At 40.7% G+C, this 17,005-nt stretch overlaps 1 protein-coding gene across 1 annotated transcript in view; it reads right to left on the bottom strand.

The window, feature by feature from the left end:
* RAB31 (RAB31, member RAS oncogene family) overlaps nt 1–17,005 on the bottom strand; it is a 61,258-nt gene that overhangs the window by 20,863 nt on the left and 23,390 nt on the right. Inside the window, exons 2-4 of the mRNA XM_059858039.1 lie at nt 13,253–13,332; nt 11,032–11,113; nt 882–953 (exon numbers count right to left, since the gene is read on the bottom strand). Coding sequence (XP_059714022.1) covers nt 882–953; nt 11,032–11,113; nt 13,253–13,332 — 234 coding nt within the window. The remainder of the gene's footprint in view (nt 1–881; nt 954–11,031; nt 11,114–13,252; nt 13,333–17,005) is intronic.

Here is a 17,005-nt window from a genome sequence, read left to right on the forward strand (position 1 = left end):
CGATATTTAAATCCAAAGTATCAATCCAGCACGATTTATTCTTCCTCACTTTCTCCTGGCAAATTAGCAGTGGAGAACAGCACAGCTGCACAACAGTGACCACCACTGTCAGCGACAGATCATTACACTAATGCACTGGGGAACCAAACCAGCCCTCCCTACCTCGTAGTAAATAAGTCAATTGGCAAGAAAGGAATGAAATGCCAGTGAACTCTCCTGGCCATCCATCCATTAGCACTGCCTCTAAGTCTGCTATCAGCAGGGGTTTCTTCCAAAAGGAGTGAAAGAGGCACTCAGCTGGGATCGCCTAGCCTCCTCTGCCTGAGAAATGAGCCAGAGAAGTTAAGGATCTAAAAATAAAATTTTCATTCCAAATGAATAATGTTGATACAAAAGGTTATCACTTATGATTTCATTGCCAGTTTGAAAATTAAGATATGACACTGGTAATACAGACATGAAATGATATGCTTAGATAAAAATAATTAGTTTTAAAATCAGTAATATGCAAACAACTTAATTTCTACTCAGATGATAAAGCCAACAGCTGCTTTTTTTAGCAAAAATTCAACTCCACACAGAGAACATAGGTGGTAGGGAGTATTGCAGGATATGAATCCTGTTTTCTTAGTCAGAGGAAACCCAAAGAAACATTGACAAAATGCAGTCTCAAACCTTTTGTCTGCATGGAGCTGAAACAACACAGAAGCAGGACTTTTTATTTAATGTTTTCAGGCAGTTGGACACCTCCACCCAGATCTACACAAACTACTGAAGCATATACACGCCAGACAAATTAAATTTTGCAGTTTTGGGGCTTAACTCAAACTCAGGCCCAAACAGAGGAGTTAACACAGGCAAAAGCATCCCAAAGGTCTCACCTGTTTGGTGATATCATACACTATGACAGCTGCTGCTGAGCCTCGGTAGTACATTGGAGCCAAGGAATGAAACTGTTAAAACATAAAACCCCAAGAGAAAGTATCATTAATAAATCGGAACTATCACACACTTTGCCAGGTCTCAAAGACTGGCCATGGCAGGACCACTCACTTCCTTTCATCCCACAGAGAACAGACCTTATCAGTGGTCACCCATCTCTCCTTTTCCTTAAACACAAAGAAGCCAGACCTCCTTTATCTTGTGCTGTTCTCCATCCCACTGAATTTACCCAACCAGCCCTTACTGATTCAATGCATCATTTCCATTACAGGGCATGGACTCTCAGGACAGGTTTTGACAGGAAGATCAACTGCACTTGGAAGCCTAACCTGATGGCATAGGGACCCCTTCCCCTGGCAAACCACAGTCTTGCTTTGTAGATCCAAGACTGGATTCAGCTTGGGTTTGAATTTTGTAAAACATTGCAAATGATTTGGATAAAACTAACTTGTCAGGAAAATCTAACACCTGTCTTGTTTACCTATCCTATATTATGATAAAATATTTAAAAAAACATGGATTCTTGCAGTTGCTCTTCAGCTTTTTGTTTCAAGGAAAACATTCTTTGAGGAAAAAACCCAAGAAATAAACATGTTTGTTAGAACAACTGAAGAACAGCATAATTTTCATAATTTACCAATGACTAAGCAGCTGATTTAGAATTTCAGCTTACAATTATAATTAGAGTAAGGAAGTAAAAAAAGTCTTTCTGCTGATTCAACTAAGTTTAGTCTCAAACAAACCAAAAATAATCTTTCTGGGAAAATGCATCCAGTCTCAGTATGCTCACAAAGCCATTTTATAATTTTTTTTGGGGGGGGGAGTTATCTGCAAAAGCTGCATATTAAGCTGCAGCTAATAACTGAGGCCAGCACCTAAATCAAATACATTATTAGGGCAGGGTCTGAACCTCACTGCCCAGCAAACAGGATCCACGTGTCACGCTGCAAACCTCTGCACATTTACTGGAGACATCTTTTTCCCAGATCTGTACCTACTGACTGAGCATTTAGACTTTTAGCAGCCTCCACATTTCTTGCTCTTTCACGTGCAACACAGCAGGCAATTTATTTGCGGTGCTGGTTCACTCGCCAGTCTGCCAGCTATTTATCGCAGATCGCGCACACCAGCTCAAGGTCGGAGCTGCCTTTTCTAACAGTATGGATGCACAGCAGCAGTGACAGATGGCCAAGTGCTGAAGTGTTTTGGGGAGCGAGGCAGGTGGGAGAGCTCATTAATAAGAGAAAACAGCAGGAAAGAGGATGAGAAAAGAAAGAGGAATCAGTCAAGAAGCGTGGTCTGAAGAAATGGGATCAGCCAAGATCCTCAGGGAGTTGGGTAGATGTGTGCTTTCTGGGGTTTTAGTATGTAGCTTTATTACTTGCATGCTTAATGCAATACTTTCCATAACTTTTAGGCTTCTAAATCACGACAGAAATTTTCAGTATGTTAGAACAGAACAGACCATTTCAGTTGGAATGGACCTACAACAATCATGTAAACCAAGTGCCTGATCAATTCAGGGCTGGCTAAAAGTTAAATCATCTTGTTAAGGGCATTGTCCAAATGCTTCTTAAACACTGACAAGCTTGAGGCATCACTTCAGATAACAAGAAGGGCTTTTTCACATATCTTAACAGCAGAGGAGGTCTAAAGAAAACATTGGACACATTACTTTTTTCATGATCACTGTGGCCAAAGCATCCCACCTACTACCACATTCCCCAAGTCCTTCCTAACCACAAAGGAGTCTAGGAGGGCATCTTGCCTGGTTGGGTCACTGAATGCCTGCAACACGAAGTTATCTCCTACTATCTTCAAGCCAAGACCATCTCCTGAACATAAATGTTGTGTTGAAGTAGTCTGGAAGTCAGGAACCTTAACTGTGGAGGGTAGTCTGACCTTTCATGGTGTATGCACACTCCTCCCAGTCTGTAAACTCCAGGAAAAAAACATTCAAACCCTACACACATGCTGATTTGGTCTTAATCTAGATTACATTTTAATCTAGATTACACAGTATCATGAATTTACAAAGAGCTCTCAGATAACAGTAATCACATTTCACAGGAGCCATGCAGTTAAACTCACATACTCCAAATTCCTTCAAGACTGGCCCTGCAAGCACACTGAGAACCTGTACAACATCTTGGGAATTTCTCTCCCTTTTCTTCTGACCAGCTGACAAGAACACTTCCCTTAATAGCTGTTTCACTGAAGAATTTGCAGTGTTAGGGCCAGAAAGCAAAAAAAAAAAAAGAAAAAGAAATTTAAAACAAACAAGCAAACAACAACAAAAAAATGCTCTTTGTCTTTCTCTTATACAGGCTAATAAACAAACATAACAATACACTATGTCCCAGTCACAAGAAATCACTGTTTTCTACAAGAAGACAAGAAAAGCCTCTTTGTAACACTGAATGAATCAAGAGGGGCTGAAAAATTGTAACTGCATGAATTTCATGATGTAATGATAGACTCTCAACAGATGTGCTTCATGAACATGAATTTTCCAATATTGTGCAAATAATGATGTTTAATTTTTCTTTTAAATCAGTACCCAAAAGCAAAGTCCTCTTGAACATTTTTCTGGCCTAATTAATTGGAAAAAGAGAGTCACACCAAATTAATTAACGGGATACAAAATACTAATCTGCACATTTTTCACCTGCCAAGGACCAAATGTGGGACAGCTGCCCAAAACAAGTGACACACAAAAAACTAGCTCACAAAACTATACCTCACGGGACTACCTTCTGTATTATAAACAATAATGTCTATAACCTTGATTTTATAGTTCAGTATTTCTGTAACCAGAAATTCCCAACAAAATCAGGATAAATAGAAGCAGTTTGAGATTTGGCATAAGAACAATGCTGATTGAGAAGGGCCACCTAAAAATGCTCAGGCAGCAGCTCCTGGCTCTGCCACAGGAACACTCATGTTACAGCCCCAGCTTTCCAGGGAGCCAGCCCCTCCACAACCTGCAGCCAAGAGCAGCACTCTGGCAGATGTCACCCTTCCTGCAGGCAGCAGCAGCTCAAATCCCCTTTGCCTAACAGAAAAACACAGACCAGAAAGAGATTTCCATCAGCTCCCACCATCACAAATAATCACACTCCTAAGCCATTTCAAAAGCTGATCAATGTTCTGCCTAAAATAATTAGTTTTCTTTCTTCATTATACTGCTACTGGGATCATATTACTTTGACAATTAATAACATTTTGAATTCCTAATTACTAAATTACTTGTAATTTGCTTGTACCTTGACTTAATAAAGTTAAGGGATCACTGCCTGCTTTTAGTTGAAATACTAATATAGAGTGATAAGCTTGCAGATTTTACTTTGCCAGTCTGCTATACCAGGCTCTTACACTCTGGAGATAAGGTAAAAGGGAGAAATCAGGGTCTAATCACCTTTCCTTGTGCCTGGTCCACCTTCAGCTCATCTTTCCTGACTGCTGGTGACCAGGTTTCTATGCAGCATTATAGACATTAAATGAACAGCTTTAACTGCCCAACCTCTAACACTTTTCTCATGGCTGCATCATACTCACATGATCATTCTTCAATTGGTGAACACATTCAGAGGTGGCTTTTCTCCTCTGTTTCCCAAAAAAACCCCAAAATTTAAAAAACTCACCTACAACTTCACAACATGTATTTTTGTTAGGACCAAAAAATACAGAACCTTGGTACTTACACTACCAAACTTCACCTCAACTGCTTTCCACCTTCTAAGCACTGGGAAAACCTCCCATCTCTGCATAATGAGTAAATTACCATTAGCAGGTCACCTACTGAGGGAATTTAGAAGTTTCATGCCTCTCATTCTGTGTCCACCAAAAAAAGTTTGTCTATCTGACCAACTGCATCACTCATTAGTCCCATTTTGGTTTTGGAGAGGTTGATAACAACTGCTGAGGCTGAGCTTGCTAATCCACACAGTGCCATACTCAAGTTGCAGGGGTACATTTCCCAATCCAACAGCCAGGCTGAAAGGACCACTCAAAATATAAACAAGAAACTTATTTTTCCAAAGACATGCCAAAACCCAGAATCAATTACTTCATGCAGACTTCCAGGACTCTCCTCCTGGGAGACACACAGCATGCTCCATACCTACAGTCATCTGAACTCTGGAGCAATGCTGACTGGGCTCAGAGCACCCTCTTCCTTGTGCTCCTCTACCAACACATCCACTTTGCACTTGCGGTTCATCATCTCTGACACTAAGCAAAGAAGTGAGGCCACATGTGCATTATGAAATTTCCTCTGAAAGCAGAATCCAAGGGTCCAACTAGAAGCTGCCCAACTCTTTACAGCCGTAGAGTCCCCTAGTACAGGGAGCAAATTCAGTTTTACATGGTGCAAATGCACCAGAGTTTCTCTCATTGATTCCGGGAGTATTTTGGGATTCTGCAACCCCTCATCTGGCCATCTCAACGAAGTCAACAGAATCTTTGCCCTTGCAAAAGACAGAAAGATGGAACCAAGTAGCCACTATTTAAAAGCAGTGTAGTGTTTTGCTTTCTGCTTCCTGTGCATCTCATCATGGAGGGGAGTATTTGGTCACAGGTAACACCATGTTTCCTCTTTACTAAAAGTAAAGAATGGAGAAGAAGGAAAACCATCATATCCTACTTGGAACAGAAAACCAAAATCAAGGGAAAACAGCGTAAATCACACCTGAGCTGTGGTAGTGGAAGTCTCTTAACCCTGTCTAATATAATGCTGAATTAGAAAGCAAAACAGAGGCCAAATGAACACAGAAATAAAAACTGCCACTCCTGCTTGTTTATATACAGGCTGACAAATGCTGCTGAAGACAGTTGGGATTCATTCAATCTGCCAGGCACACCAGGGAACATTAATTCATGTCAGCAGCTCTCTGCACCATCCTGTGGTGCTATATCCCAGGACTGGCATACTGCCACAGCAGGGCTGCCTCTTCCCAACTCCACAGTCAAAAGGCAAAACAGCAAAAGCAAAACCAACAACTACAACTGCCACCTAACTCCTGCACTTGGTTGCTTTTACTATTCTAGACTGTAAAGAACATCACCTGCTCTTACTGCAAAAGGATTATCATTCTGCCCATCAGCACAGCTGGAAAGGATAAGGGCGCACAGACTGAGCAGAATCACACCAGTGCTCAGCAAGTGTTACACACTTTGAATTCAGCTATGATTTTCCTACACAGTGCCTTCTCAAGCACCTGCAGGTGCACAGCAGCACAAGATTTGCTTCCTGACAGCTGTGATCATTTGACTAAATTTCATTCCCTTTCCTATGGAGCTGCTCTCTGACAACATATGCTGCATCTGAGTGGCCAAGACCAAACCACTTGGTTCCTCTCAAAGTCAGAGATCCTTACTCTTACTCTTTACCTGGGTGCCACTAATGGCAAGGACAGCCACAGCCTCTGGCTCAGCAGCTTGCTGACATGTGCAGGCAGCGTCACAGCCCTGTCACAAACTTCCCTCCCCCTCCTGCTACAGCCACTCGCACTTTCTGGACTCTTATCTCAAACATGTGCCAGGTCCCTTTGCTCAGCAGGCCATTCCCACACAGGTGATTTTGGGTGTCCTGTTTCTCCTGTCCTCGGCCCTTCCAGCCAGGCCACTCCCAGAAAACCCCTTCAGTCCTGTCCCAAAAGCCACCTGAAGTACACTTGCCCAAGTCTGGGCAGTTACACGCCCCACTCCTGACACCTTCAAGGCAGTGCCTGCCACAAACAAACAATTGTGGTGGTGCAGGGAGAAGCAAAGGCAAAACCCAAAAGCATTAAACAGATTATCCTGACACACAAGCTTCTGGAACAGGGAGGGATACAAAATTCCTGACATTCTCAGCTGTCAAAGAGCAAATAGGAAAAATGTTATGCATGAAAGTCACTTTCAGATACCATTTAGCATTTCAAAACCTTGAGTAGTTTTCTTTATACAACTGAAGGCTGAAATTCAAGTTCTCAGGATTTGCAAGCTGAGTAAATCAGGAAATATCTGTCTCTGATCTACAGGTATTTTTTGCTGGTTAAATTGAAGATTAAATATATATCTATATATATAAAAGAGTGAGCATTTTTTTTCCAATGTCTAAGAATTCTTTAACTGAAGAAGGAAAAATCTCAACATTTTAGGTTAACCTTTTAAGGTTCTTTTAAATAGGCAGAAAACAAACTTTTGCAACACTACAGAAGGGACCTGTGCTTAGCCATTCTGAAGTTTACAGTCATTAAACAAAGGATGCAAAAGATACTACACAAAACCATGACTCACCATCAAGCTACAAGCACTGCAAGTTTCTTTAGAGCTTCTTTGCTGAAGCTTAAGAAAAAACACATTTAAATGCATCCCTTAAATGATTTACCACGCTTTATGCTCTGAAAGTAGTAAAAATAACATATTTGCTTGCTAGCTTTAATGCCACTTGTGCTCTCACACACTGCCAAATCACCTGCCAACATTTGCAGCAAGCAAGAGGTCCTCACACTACACACAATGAACCAGCCCAACTCTGACTGAGCTGTGGGAGACCATCAGAGCCACATTTATGACACCACAGAGCAAAATTCAGGCTGCGTTTTGCCTGCAGAAATAATTCAAGTCATTGATAGATGGTGTTGTGCCACTGTCTCTGAATCACCAGGACAACTACTGCCACTCAGAAAAGAGGCAGCTGTAAAGAGCTGTGGACATGTCATCAGTCAGTCTTTTCCTGGAAATGGAGAAGGTTAAAAAACAAAACAAAAAGCTCACAACTCAGGATAATTCCTATCGAGCTTTAAACTGGGCTCAAGTAATTGAGGCCTCTTCTATTAAACAAAATTAAAAGTCCCAGAGTTCAACACAGTAAATTTAAAAAGGACAGAGATAAATTTTCCTGCCCGAGAAACACAGCCCTCAGACTCCCCGTTCGCTACAATATTCCTCAGCTGGCAAAATGGAAAGCTGGCAGCCACCCAAGGTATTCAAACAAAACATTATAATTAAAAGCTACTTAGGGCACCATGAACCAAAATATATGCTAATAAAAACATCATTAACTAACTTGCAAGGAGACTCTTCTTAGGGGAGGGAATCTTTGGTAATAACAACATAATTATTGGGCATGTAAGTCCCAAAGTCTGCAACAATCAAAAGCTAATGGGGAAAACGTGAGATAGGAGGGGGAAAGTGACATTTGGGAAATACTGGTGTGGAGGGAAAGTGACTGTGAAGAAAAAAATAAAGCGAGTTTGTGGGACAACACACAAACACAAAGCAACCAGGTCCACGGAGAGCAGTACTTAGGCACAGAAGACAGGGGGATTTTGTGAAGCAATCTACCAGTTTGTTTCTTTCTAGTCAAGAAAAAGGGAAAGAAAAAAAACAAACAAGATAAAAGGATTAAGAAGCTCTCTCTCCTTTTGTAATCATGTACTGTGTGAATTTTTCACCACAAGCCACATACCCCTCTCCAGGGTCTATTCCTAAGAAGCACACTCAGCATTCACCCCCACCAGGGATATGACAGAAAAGCTTTTAATCTCCATTCTCTGCTGCATTATTGTCACTCTGCAGCATCGACTCCAAACTAGCAGTTTCCCAGAGAAAATCATGAACAGGGAAATGAAAACTCATTAAAAAGGACAAACTCATGCACGAGGACCATGGAAGTGCCACTCCTGTTGTTTCTGCCTGCCTGCTCCACCACGCTTAAGCTTTGAGTTTAACTTTCATGGCATAAGTGAGGCCTCAGTTTAATCTCAGCCAGGGCTCTTCTGCTCTGAAGGCTCCACATCAGCAGAGAGACACAGCTGGCACATCTGGGGAAGCATAGGGCACCCCCAACTCCAGAATAAGCACAAGCCTTGCATTTAGGAGAGTGAAATCAGAAAGAGCAGGGAGCCTAAACACTGCTCTCAGCAGTACAGACTGACAAAACTGCCAGGCTTCAGCAGTGGGACAAAAATCAAAACCTCAACAAAAATTTCAAGGAACAAGGGAAGGACAATTCTCAAAGCAGAAACATTGAGAAGACATTTATTAGTACGTGGTGAAAACAGCAATAGGCCCAGATGATGGGATAGGCTGGAAATGTTGGGTCATCATTGTTGGTCAGAGGATAATCAGAAAAAAAATTAACAGGGGGGAGACATTTGTCCTTGAATCAGAAGGAGCAATACAAAACAAAGCAACCAAAAATCCCTGATTAAAGCAAGTAAGATATTGAGAAGCATCACGTGTTTAGCTGCACTGTAAAACAGGAATATTCTAGGACAGGGAATGACCCAGACCACTACGGACCTCACCTTGGGAAACTTGTCTGCCTCCATAGCTTGCACTCAACACCAATGAACTTTGTTTACTACATCACAACACCTTCCTAGTCCTAGGGAAGGACTGGGAATACACTGTGCAAACACACAATAAATAGATGGTCCCTGGACTAATTCGTGATCACTAATCAATGAAAACCCTTAACATGCCATGTCTGTAATAAATTCTAAGCAATCTAACAAAGTTTGTGGTGCTCACTGCTCACCACAGTTACACACACACACAAAAAAAGGAAAGCAGATGTTTGAAAAACGATGAGCTAAAAAAAAATTGAGAGGAAACATAAGAGACTAGTTGGGAAGGATGAATTTTGTGTCCCAGAGTCAGAGCTCAGTCACAGATTTCCTGCCTCAAAGGAGGCATCATTTGTTTCAGTAAATATGTAAATATGCATATTACTATTCACCTAATTTTAGAGGGATTTGAGAGTCCTTAGACTATGTAGGAAAATAGGTAAATCTTGATATAAGTGTTAATCCAACTGAGTTTTGTGTGTAAAGTGCTAAAAAGAAAAGAAAAAGCAAGGAGAGCAGGGCAGTGGAGGGAAAAGAGAGAGAATAAGCAAGGAAACTGAAACCATGGGAAAGAAAACTGAACTTTTGCTAGCTCTTGCAATAATTAGTCAGTTATCAGCTCCAGACCATGCAGAAATGGAACAAACAAGATTCAAGGGAAGGAATTAGGCTTCAAATATGTTTTTCAAGGTCCATTTTCCCATGACAAATAACTTACTGAATTGTTATGAGCCACAGATTTCATCAGAGTCACTTTATCTCACATTGTGCATTATAAATAAAAGCAAAAGCATTTCCTGCAATTAAGACTAAAAATCTTCTTTGCCCACAATTCACATACAAGGTATGGAGAATACAGTAGGATGTATCAGGACTGACATCCAGTCTGCGTAAGCATCTCATTTTATCCCAACCTAATGTGAGTATAGCTGCAATTTCCTATGAAGAGACACTGTGCCATTTCACAAGACTGATGTTCTAGAAGTGTGCATAGGTTTTTCCATTTCTCAAGACAAACGTGGACACACATTAAGAGAAACCTACAGCTCTACAGACTAGAGTCTAGTACTGCACACTACTGTCACTGAGGCTATTAAAAGAAAAAAAATTACCAACCAGACTTACATAAAGTCCAGATGAACTAATGCCCAAAAATCCATTATGGTTTGGTTTTGCTTTTTTGCTTTGAAAAATCAAAGGAAAAGCTGCTCGATCCAAGCAATTCATTTCATACACTTGAAAAAGATGAAGACAAAACCCCAAAGTGGTTCGGGTTGCTGGTGGTAATTTCCTATAATATAAATAATAGCAGCAGACACAAGCCATGCCCATATTCACTGTCCCAATCCAAGACAACCCCAGAGTCACCACCTAAGTTCAGACCACCCCAGCCCATGGGCTGCAAGTCAAAGCCTTTGAGAGCTGCCACACAGAAACCTGATGAAACCAGAGGGGAACTGGATGTTGCTGAGGCACTGAGGCACTGCTCAAGCTGTCTTGAGGAAGGTGGCTGACATTTCACACCATGGTTTGGGGCTTTTTTAGGTAAGTGGTATGTTTGCATTTTCATCATCCATGGAAAGAGAACCTACATACTTGGTGCCTGCTGACCACCTGCATTGCAGAGCCTTGCAAAGATTCAGGAGGCTGATATTTACGAAGTCTTCTGAAGATGAAAGGTTTAGAAAAAGTACATCAACACATTAAGAGAGAGCAGGATAATGAAAGCATTCTGCAAACTAATACTCACCCGTTCCTGACCAGCTGTGTCCCAGATCAGAAATTTATGAAGCTCATTCCCACATGGCACAGTTTTAGTCATGAAGGATGCTCTGGAAATAAGGAAGACAGAAATTTGTAACATAATTGACACTCTGAATATGTAACCTGTAGACCTTAGTGAGTTCTTCTGGATTAGACTGCGTTTGGGGTAACTCCAAAACCATGATAAAATACCTGCAGAAGTCTGTCCTTTCTTAGATAGGACACAAGCTACTTATAGATGCATTTTTTTAAAGAAGGGAAAAGCCTCTGAAGTTCAGAGGGCATTTGTTCATGGGTCCAGGAACACAAATGCTCCTGCCATTCACACGTGGCTTCTGCTGCTTGTTAACTCCATCTTCTTGCTGGTACAGACATGAGAGAAAGGCAACAGACAACATCATGTGCCACTTTTCACTTTAACGTATGAGACTGGATCACCAGGGAACAGAAAAGTTACCTGCTGGAGTGCCCATGGTAAACAAATGCAAGAAAGTTGTTCTCCCTTTCAACTGGGATGAAGAAGTCTTCGTAGTTTCTTTTATTTTCCATAGGAAATGAGATAGGTATATATTTTCAAAGTTTTTTCTTTTAGGAAAGAAGATTACAAATTTATAGGCTTTTCTGTATTACAGCAGTTCATTTAAAAGCTGGTAGGAAAGGCTGCCAATTTCTGGCAGATTTCTATTTTCCCCATCCTATCTGGGTACTGCTGAACCATTTTTGTTGTGGTAACATTTTTCCTGGCTCATAAAGATGCATTTGATAGAATGCATGGTCATTACAAAAGCACCAAATGACATCAAATGACATATGACTGAACAAAACATTTCCTGAGAATGATATACCAGAGTTCTCCTCTCCAGCCATCTGCAAATTGCTTGAATTTAACAATGCTGCATTGTTTATGAAAATACTAAGTAAGGAAAAAAAGAATGGCTACGTTTCTTTGGTTGTTTTCAGAGTGTATTCACTCAGTTGTCACTCTCCCTCTCAAACCAACAAGCAACACTTCACAGCTTCAAAAATGGTAACTTTACAGATCCACAGTGGCTACTGTGGATTGCACGGATTTCAAATATTTCCTTCCAAATTATTCAACTATTTCAAATAATTGAATAATTTGGAAGGAAAATACCCTTATCTGTGCAGACAAAGAATATCACCTGTGTGAAGCTAGCATTCACATTTTAATCTCCCAATGGAAAAAAAAAATCCTTTTAGTTTTCATAATTATGGTAACAGAGGAAAATTGTTTTCCAAATTGAGCAGAAGGCATTTACTTAGCAACAACTACTTGGGGAAAAAGGCTGCTAACAGTTCAGAAGTAAAAAAAACTCCACTCAAATTGCCATCAATTTATTCACTGCAAACAAGTGTCCTTCAGCCAGTAATCATATTCATGACATGCCTCCTTTCTCTCTGTCCATTTTTCTCTATTCATCTCATTCAGGAATCCAAAATTGTCCTGGAACTTCTACGTGCAGCTTCCCGCTGAGATTCCTCCATGCATTAAAAGGCAGACCTTCAGAAGGTACTGTCCAACCCTCTGAACAACACACAGCAATCAATACCAATCCTCATAGACAACTTAAAACACCTCTGGCACACATGCCAGATGAGTCCTTTCCCCCCAGGTTACTTCTTACATTCCATAATAGCTTCCTTTCCCATAAGAGATCCATAACTTCAAAAATTTTCCAGGTCACATTTGACTTGGAAAATCTGTCTCTAAGGTATTAAAAGAAAAAAAAAATCTGAATTAAAATCTACTACAGGATTATTAGGATTCTGATGGTCTGATACATGGAAGCTTAGTAGTTTTTAAAGAAGTTATATAAATTAATTATACTTAGTTTGAATTGCATGGTTCCTATTTTAAGAAAGGAAAATGTGACACATCCTAAACTTCAACAAAAGCACATCCATAGGGGAAACAGACACTGTCCATGCTCCAGCCCAGCCTACCAGGACACTCAGCAAAGCTACTCTGAGGGCCTCCCATGGTCTTCCTGCCTTTACTCAGCCACGGGATGACCTGATCACTGTCATAGCCTCTTGGGTCGTGGGGTTTTGGTTTTTGTCTTGTCAAGAGCTTCCCACTTTAGACTGTTTTGGCTGTAGGACTTTAGGACTTAAATCACTCAAGGGTCAGATCTGAAACCTCACTGACCAGTAAAAACCAAAGTGATATTTTGTGTGGTACTTACCCAATAGTAGGACTAATATTATGATCAAAGTGGTCCTGGACAAACCGACAAACGATGCTCGATTTCCCAACCCCAGTATCCTGAAAATCAAAGAAAGCATGACAGTGAGTCAATGAAGTCACACCCACGAGACCCCAGATGTCAATACTTCACTTGATTTATTTTCCAGAATTAATATTTGACTCTTTCTTCTTGTCCTGGGGCAAGCACAGCACATAACACATTTCAGAAGAAAAGTGAGGACATGGCTCATCCTTTTCAAACATCAGCATTGTGAGTGAATCTCCCTGGCCCTCTTCCCAGGACTCCCTTCTCTCCAAGCCCTCTATTTTATTGGGTGGATTTTATATTCCTGTTGCAAGGACTGCAGTCCATCCAGCAGAGCCATTTCCTTGTACAAGCAAACCCTGCGCTTTCCAACACACGGCGCATTACACAGCACAGCCAGAGGAACAATTTCATTCAGGCCTGTTGCACAGCCAGCCCAAGCAAGCTTCCAAAACAGACTAATAACACCAACATTTTAGCACACTGACACCACTGAGTTAGTGAAAATAACCTTTTCACGGCAAGACAAACTAGCCCACTCAGTGGAAACTTTGCAGAGGCTTTGGTGAAAAGGTGGGAATGCAAAGATCTGGATCTCCAGAGATGTGCTGCTCTCCCTGTGCATGCCATGCTAGAAGTCTGCAGTACATTACTTTAAAGGCAACACAGCTTACTTTCTACACTGCAACATGGCAGGCTGATTCCATTTGCAGGAAAAGTCTTTTTTTTTTTTTTCTTTCAACATACCCAATCAGTAGGGAAAAATAACAGCAGTACAATACTGAAATAAGATTCAAAATAACCTGAAGTGGCAGGAGAAAATTTGAAATTATGCAGAAATATTATTTGGGCACGTAAGATATAAACAGGTTCCCTAAAATGCAACATTTTTCAGTCCATCTGCTTTTGCCCAAAGCCTTGCATGGTAGGTAGAACTTCAATTATACAGGGAATTATCAAGGAAGAGGAGTAACATTATCGCTGTGTCTTCCACAGAATTGCAAAGAGCCTCCTTAGAGACAAAAAGGATGCCAGGAAATCAATACTGACCTTTCCAAGACATTAACAATGACAGCCCAGGGTCCAATCTAACTCATTAAACAGTCAATGGAAAGTTTTCTATTAATTTCATTGAAGTGATTGCAGAACTACCAGATTGTACCTGGTAGCTCCATTTGTATCCACATTTTAAGATGACTAAGTTACACAACACTCTTGAAAAATGCCAAGATAAGACAATAAGAGTTTTTTAATAGCAAAAGGCACATAACTATATATTAAAAAAATAGAAAAGCAGCTTTTGCCCACACATAACTACATATTAAAAATAGCACTTCTGCTTCTCCTATAATCACTTTTGCAATATGTTATCTTCTTTTTGAGTAAGAAAGAAAAAGAATGCCTCTATTTACATTTCCTTCCACCACCATGCTTACACAAAACTGTATTGTCACACCAGTCTTTATGGACAGCATTTATTAGAAAACCATCATTTAAACTCTCATATTTAATTCAAAGCTGTCCTTAGTCAGCTTAAAAGCCATAATAAATGCTCATGTTACACAGCCAGTTGTTTATCTACTCTGTTCAATCAATAGGAAAAAAAGATCAAAGAGAGGAGCGGTGTTTAAAAACAGCCCTGTAGGCTTTGATCAATAGCAGTAACACATCCTGTTACTATTCCCAAATTTTGCCTTCATTATCGATTCCAGCTGACATCGCTGTATAATTACTACACCAGGATGGCAGAACACACTAAAAAATAATAAAATTAAAAAACCCTCTGCCCTGAAATTGAGAATCTAATTATTTTTCCAGATTTTAAATGGTGTAGAGAAACTAGAATTACCACCCACTGGTTGCAAAGAATTGCATTTCTCCCTTGTGGGGACAGCATTTCTGCCACAGTGTTAGAAACTAAACATCGACTCTGGTGACCCGACAATGCTTCAGATTCACCTGCTTCCTCCAGCTCCCCTGACAAAATCACTCAGAATGGCAACTGCAATTACGAGAGGAGCCAGGGTCTCTGGCAAGGACATGACATCCACAAGCATGGATTAAAGCTTAGCTCATTTTCCTGGAACCTCTTCATCTTTCAGTTTGTGGCTCTTACTAATGTTTCATGATAACGTTAAAAGGACCTTTCAAAGTTTCTACTGCTTTCCCATCTCACAATGAGCACAGTCAATCTTAGGCATATGCCAGGCACACCAACAGCCCTCCAGCAGCTTAAAGGCATTCTTACACTTTGCCCCTGGGATTGCTTGCACTACCAAGAGGGCTAAAGATCCCCCTCAAGTAACTGGAGTGAAACCAATGGGCTTGGACCACGAGTGAACCTGTTTCTAGGATGAGCACTGCACTGCTGCAGCCAGGGGCTGGTGCTTTCCAGGAGCCAGGCACTTTATTGCACCAGGGGGGTTCCCTTGAAACAAGCACTCCCAGCTTCCCTTTTGTTGCCTGCAGGATGCAAACCACCATCTACCAGAGTATAATTAGAGCACAGAGGGGAAGGAAGTAAAATAGAAAAAGCTTCCTACTTAAGGCAGTGATAATCCATCATGGGATTTAAAACTACTTCTGCAGTGTTCAGGCCATGTTACTCAAAACTGTACTGACACCCATCAGTCAAGATATTCACCTGCCTGAAAGCAAAGCAAATCATGGCATATGAACACTACACAACATCTTGAAAACAGCTAAAGAGACCTTAACTTTTACCAACAACAGGGAACTATCTTTGAAGTCTCTCACAGAAGACAAGAAAAGCATAGTTGTTGCTTCAAAGAAGAAGAAAAAACCATTTTTTTCTCAGCAGTGCATTGATACTGAATCCCCTTGCTAAGGCTGTATAAAACTTTCCTGCAACCATCTGCTTTGTACTTTACTATATGGTCTTTCTCTACACAAAACTATTTTTCTAACATCTGATGGGGATGATCTCCCTTGTTTTGTTCTTTTTTCTTCAAAGGATTATAGCAGATTTATCAAACCACATGCCTGGGTAACATTCAGGCATACAGAAGATTTATTTTTCCAGTCCTCTAATCTGTTTTTCTGTTTTGTTTTCCACCCTCTAATCTGTTTTCCTGTTTTGTTTTACCTAATGTTGGTGTACATATAACATCAAACATACACAAAGGTATAACATCTTGGCTTGTGCAAAAGGCCACAGTGGCACTGAGCAGAGTGCATTGGATAAGTTTCAGAAACTGAGAACATGCCCTCGGGAGTTACATTGCACTTCAAGGAACAGATCCTGCAATTCTTTGGAAAAATCCTCATTCACAGGAAACCCAAAGGCTTCAGCACTACAGTCATTGACTCATCACGATCAAGAGCATACCAACCCAGGAAAGAAGTGGCAAGAAATGAGTAAATATAAAATAATTATTGCGAATCAAGGTGTTCACGAATGGCTCAAGGAACCAACTACAGGATTCCCTTTATTCTTTTTCTTCTTCATAAGCCCCCTAGTACACTTACAAAATATCAGTTATAAACCACACTGTAGCAAGATAAGCAAAGTGGGTAGGGTAGGGAGGAAGGAAAGAAGCAGAAATGTAATTCACACTCAGTGAGCCACTATTCGTTTGCCAGAATAAGTAGCTCCAGCTTCAGAATGTCCCCTGGTCAGCAAAATGGATTCAAAAATCTGAAACTGTATCAGATGTTTCTGGTAAATACAAGGAACCAATGTAA

Source organism: Haemorhous mexicanus, chromosome 1 (assembly GCF_027477595.1).
Source record: "Haemorhous mexicanus isolate bHaeMex1 chromosome 1, bHaeMex1.pri, whole genome shotgun sequence".
Lineage (NCBI taxonomy): Eukaryota > Metazoa > Chordata > Aves > Passeriformes > Fringillidae > Haemorhous > Haemorhous mexicanus.